This window comes from Tupaia chinensis, unplaced genomic scaffold (genome assembly GCF_000334495.1).
Source record: "Tupaia chinensis unplaced genomic scaffold, TupChi_1.0 Scaffold000093_1, whole genome shotgun sequence".
NCBI lineage: Eukaryota > Metazoa > Chordata > Mammalia > Scandentia > Tupaiidae > Tupaia > Tupaia belangeri.
Window position 1 is genome coordinate 4,174,084 of NW_006159555.1, and position 6,000 is coordinate 4,180,083.

Here is a 6,000-nt window from a genome sequence, read left to right on the forward strand (position 1 = left end):
GGTGTAATGGCTATGTCACTAGACTCCCATGTAGTCGACCACAGTTCGAGTCCTAGACCCAGTGGCATAAACTCAAACCGGGCGCATGAGCGTGTGTGCCCAAGGTCCTGAGAGAATGGAGGAGAAGGGATTGCCACATGGCCATACCCCCTGGAGGGTTGATTTTTCACTTTCTGTCTCTCTGTCTTTCTGGCGAGTGCATGTATAGCAAAAACCTCTTTAAAAAATTTAAATCAATAGCATGTTTAATTTGAAGGCTTATGGTATTTAATGTTCTTAGAACACGGTAATGATTCACTGTGAAGGGCCTAGCTATTTTTTTTAACATTTTATTATTTATTTTAATTTAATTTAATTTAATTATTATTGTTTAAATTTGACCAGAGAAAGACAAAGAGAGGGAGACAAAGAGAAAGTGCAAAGCAAACCACCAGGTTTGAGACTTGAACCACAGTCAGCCATGTGCAAATCTAGTTAGTGTCTTTAACCAGCACACCACTAGCTGGCCCCAGCCTAGCTATTTTTTAAAAAAATAATTATTTATTTTATTTTATTTATTCATTCATTTGTTTTAATTTACCCAGAGAGAGACACAGAGAAAGAGAGGGAAAGTGAGAAAGCAAGCCACCAGTTCCAGGACTCAAACTGTGATTGGCCATATGGGAGTGTCCAGTGCCTTGACCATCATGCCACCTGCTGGTCCCAGCCTAGCTATTTTTGACAAGCTTATGAAGTTTTTTCAAAGACATAAAGCAAGATTTTTAGTAATAATGAAAGAAATTAGCAAAAATTAGAGATGATGAAATGTTAATAAATTCATTTTAAAATCCAGATACCACTTGAAGATGTTCATAAAATTTACTTTTGTCATATTTGAAATGTTAAGAAATAGAGAAGCATACTTAATATAATTTGTATTTATATTTCCTTTTTTTTCCCTTAGGAATTAGATACACTTCAGCAACAACTAGACTCACTGAACATGAAAAAAGAGAGCCTAGAAACTGTAAGTATAAAATTAAATAAAGGTTCTCATATTACTTTAGTAAAATAACTCAGCTAACTGTGTTAGTGGAACTCATTCAAGGACACATTATTTAGTGATTACTAATAGGAATTTAATGATTTTTATTTGTCTTTTGAACCACAAAGATCTTTGTCTCAAAAGAAATTAGATTCAATTATTGAGTACTATATATAAAACAAATCATTCTGCCCTACATGGACATGCAAATATCTAATGCTACCTGCCTTTGAGGCTAAAAACCAAGCAAAAGAGAGAAAGATAAGCTCATTGCTTAAGAATGTAGGGATGAGCAGGTAGCGTACTGGTTAGGGCACTGGACTCCCACATGACTGACTATAGTTCAAGTCTCAGACTTGGTGGCTTGAAAATCATGCCGTGTGTGTGTGTGTATGTATGTGTGCATACCCCAAATCCCAAGAGGAGAATGGAGGACAAGCGATTGTGACTATCCCCTTTGGGGTGTGATTTCTCACCATCCTTTTCGATATTTCTCTCCCTCTCCTGCAAGCGTACACAAACTATGGCAAAAACCTTAAAAAAAAAAAATTGTAAAAGCTTGTATTTGTTGATGTGAAGCAAATTTTTTTTTTTTTGGAGAGGTTTTTGCTATAGGGCGCGTGCACTCGCCAGACAGAGAGAGACAGAGAGATAGAAAGCGAGAAATCACCCCCCAGAGGGGATGGCCACGCCGCAATCCCTTCTCCTCCATTCTTCTCTCGGGATCTTGGGCACGCACGTACACGCGCCCGGCGTGAGTTTAAGCCACCGGGTCTGGGACTCGAGCCGCAGTCGACTACATGGGAGTCCCGCGACATAGCCATTATGCTAACTGCTGGTCCCGATGTGAAGCAAATTTTAATTCACAAAGTAACTCATGTTTGTGGTAAAAAAAAAAAAAAAAAAAAAAAAATTGAACAAGATGAAAATAAAAATGTATTTTCCCTTTTTCTAGATAGAACGACACATTTAATTTTTAAAATTTAATGATTTGTATGTGGTATGTGTGGAGAAAGAGAGTGGAAAGGAGATGAATGGGGAACAGAAAGAAGAGGAGAAGGATTAGGTATTTTTGACATGGTCTTTTTGTTGTAAACCTCTGTTTCAGCCTCCTTTAGCTAGGACTACAGATATGTGTACCTGGTTTGTTTAGGTTGGTCCAAAATCCAAACCCAGGTCTCCACGTGGCCCCAGCCTTATGCAGTAGCACTCTGCTGCTTGTGCCACTGTGTCTGGGCCTATTCTGACATTAACTGAGTGTTTACTATGTGCTTTTTTGAGCTCTTTACACATATTATCAACAGAGTCATTTAATCATCATAGTGATCTTGTAACCTTATCTTGGTTTTATAGTTGCAGAAGACCTCAAGTGTGATTCATACTTAATATACTATCTGTAGCTGCTTTTTCCCATAATATCATATCATGATGTCTGTTCATGTCCAAGAGAATCCTCATTATTTTAAATTACCACATTGTATTATATTGTGTGATTATAACACAGATGTATAGGTGAATAAATTGCTTTTAGTTTTCTGGGATTATGAGCAATGTTCCAGTAAAAATATACATTATATGTAAAGTATGTGAATATGTTAATGTTTTGCAATGTGTCAAATGTTATATACTTCTAAAATTTTGTGAGATTGCTAAATTGCCTTCCAAAAAGGTTATTCCATTTTCTACTCCTAGATACATGAGAGTATGAGAGTATTTATTTTTCTCTGTCCTAATTGAGAGCAAGCATTATCCAATTTCTCCAATTTTTATTAGTTTAATAGGTAAAAAATTACTACCTCATTTTAATTTTTATTTACTTATGTATGAAGTTGAGTATCTGTTTATATGTTTATTTGCCAATGCATTTCTTTTTTTATGAACTACCTTTTTATATCCTTGGCACTTCAATATACTATCTTTACCTTTGCCTGCCTTTTCTGATTTCCTAGGGAATCAAGTAGATATCTGATAATAGGATTAGTAAAGTTGTAGGTTGACATTGATCTAGCTTGCAGAATAAATAAACATGAGAATTTTGTATTTCTTTTTTTTATTCCTTTGTAGGGGAGGTTTTCAGTGGGGAGTGTTGCTATAGGGCCCTCAAGCTTGCTGGGGAGAGACAGTGAAAGAGAAAGTGAGGAATCACCCACGGTGGTAGGGGGGGGATGACCACACCACAGTTCCTTCTCCTTTATTCTTTTGGGATTTGGGGCATGCATACATAGGCACCTGGCATTATTTTCATGCCAAAAGGTCCAGGATTTGAACCATGGTCAGCCATGTGAGAGTCCAGCACCTTAACTAGTACATTACCTGCTGGTCCCTATAATTAATTCTTTTAAGAATTTGCTATCAAAAAGTCATTTAGTTCAAAATAATAGCATGTTTTTTTTGTGTCAAATTTTTTCACCTGTCAAGTGCACATACTTTTTATTTCCGTAAATCTCTCATGATAATGGAAATATGTTTCAAGGTAGAAGGATTATATTTAGTAATTGATACAGCCTGCTGGCAGGATTCCCCACTGTTTTTTTGAAATAAGTGGTAGAGAGTCAAGTCTTACTTCACTTGGCAGATTTAGTTTCTGTAGGAAGAAGCATAAACTATAATCTTAGATTTAGTGTTTGAGCTGATGCCACTCATCTGTAGCATCACTGCATATATACCTAAAATAACATGAGTTTTTAGAAATTTGTAATATTCTCAAATCAAGAAAACATACATCACTAATTCTATATAACTTTTGCTAGATTCCTTTTATTTTTATATATCTGCCTGTCTATTTATTTAGGATGTATTTTTCAAGGAAATGTTGTCAGATAGTGGTCAGTGAACTGTTGTTTATTCAGTATCTACACATCATACTTATTTAGTCCACAAAGTTGTAGAAAGGTCAAGTGAAGGATCAACATGAGCTTAAGTCTTGAGGAACAGTTTGATCAAGATGCAATTTGAACAAATCTATAAAATTGTTAGGCATAAAAGGAGAATAGTCCATGAAAAAGATATCTGCATTTCTTCTACTATGTATTTTATCATGGCTTTTGTCTTATCTGAAGCTAATCCATTACTTTTTTTTTTTTTTTTTGAAGAGGTTTTTGCTATAGGGTGCGTGCGCTCACCAGACAGAGAGACATAGAGACAGAAAGCGAGAAATCACCCCCCAGGAGGGATGGTCACGCCACAATCCCTTCTCCTCCATTCTCCTCTCGGGACCTTGGGCACGCACGCACACATGCCCGGCGTGAGCTTTAAGCCACCGGGTCCGGGACGCGAACCGCAGTCGACTACGTGGGAGTCCAGCGACATAGCCATTACGCTAACTGCTGGTCCTGCTAATCTGTTACTTAAGCTGTCCATGTAACCCACTGCTTATATTTCCCTTGTCTACTTCTACCTTTTTAAAGATCCCTTCTACTTACAAAAAAGAGATCTTCCCTTTAAAGAATTTGGTTTTGTTCATGTTCTGAACCTGGTTTCAAATATAATTAATTCCTTTATCTTCGTTAACTTAAAAAATTATTTAATTCTGGGAACCAGCAGTTACTGTAATGGCTATGTCACTGGACTCCCACGTAGTCGACCGCGGTTCGTGTCCCGGACCCGGTGGCTTAAAACTCACGTCGGGCGCGTGTGCGTGCGTGCCCAAGATCCTGAGAGGAGAATGGAGGAGAAGGGATTGCGGCGTGACCATCCCCCCTGGGGGGTGATTTCTCGCTTTCTGTCTCTATGTTTGTCTCTGTCTGTCTGGTGAGTGCACGCGCCCTGTAGCAAAAAACCTCTCCAAAAAAAAAAAAAAAAAACTTAATTCTTAGATCCTCACTTTCTTCATCTGTAAAATAGAGATTAATATTGTTTTGGATATTAGAGATTTATCTAATATAGAATATTAGATAAAGAACATGGAGGACAGCGCCTGTCACAGGACAAGTGCTAAATAAATAATAGCTTCTGATATTGTAATCATCACCACCACCATCATCACGATTTCTAGCTTTTTTTGATTATCTCATAAATTTTTTATCACATCCTGTTTTCTCTTTGTGAGTAGTAGAATAATGGCAAATACACAATAACTATTCTACTTGCATATAAAGTTGTCTAGTGCTGCTGTAGTGAAGTAACATGCACTGGGTGACTTAAAACAACAAACATTTATTTTCTCACAGTTTTGAAGGCACAAGCCTGAAATCAAGGTGTCAACAGAGCCAGGCTCTCTCTCAGTCTCTGGATAGAATCCCTTCGTGGCCCTTTCTATCTTCTGGCAGTGCCATCAGTCATTAGTATCACTCAGTTTGTAGCTGCATCACTCTAATCTCTGTCTGTGCCATCACATGGCATTCTCTCTCTGTATACCTCTATTGTTTCAGTTATAAGGACACCAGTCATTTTGATTTAGAGCCTATCCTAAAGACCTCATCTTTAACCAGTGGTTTAGATACTTGCTTCTTTTAAGTGTGTTCCCCACCCTTTTTTTTAAATGCATTTTTAAAAAAATTTCATGAAAAACAGTTTTAGGGTTTTTTTCCTGAAACTTTTTTTTTATTTTAACTTAATTTACATTCATTTCCTAAGCATCACCACAACATAAAAAATGTGATTTCCCATCCAGAATATACTGCATAGTGCCTTAATTATGCATGTTATTATGAAAAATTTTCCATTTCTAGTTTCTATTATTTTTTTTACCCCTATTTATGACTCTCTGTCCTTTCCCACCCTCTTCTCACACTATCTCTGGTGTCTACAGTTGTCTTCCATTCCTTTTCCACCCACATTGTATTGATCACACAATTTCTTAAATAATCTAACCACTTTCAATAGCAAGTTCACTTGGTACTATTAAGAAAACCAGTTTTAACTTAAAGAAATGCTAAGGAAATTTGCTTAAAACTTAAAGCCAGGAAACAGGTTAGGATTCTGTTCAAATGGTAGGTGCATGAACCTATCCATATCTCAAGACAGGACACAAATCC

General features: G+C 37.0%; 1 protein-coding gene across 4 annotated transcripts in view; it reads left to right on the forward strand.

The window, feature by feature from the left end:
• The window catches only part of IFT74 (intraflagellar transport 74), a 98,756-nt gene that overhangs the window by 54,164 nt on the left and 38,592 nt on the right, over positions 1-6,000 (forward strand). For all 4 annotated transcript variants that reach the window (XM_006143077.3, XM_006143076.3, XM_006143079.3 and 1 more), the window contains exon 10: positions 944-1,006. In XM_006143077.3, coding sequence (XP_006143139.1) covers positions 944-1,006 — 63 coding nt within the window. The remainder of the gene's footprint in view (positions 1-943; positions 1,007-6,000) is intronic.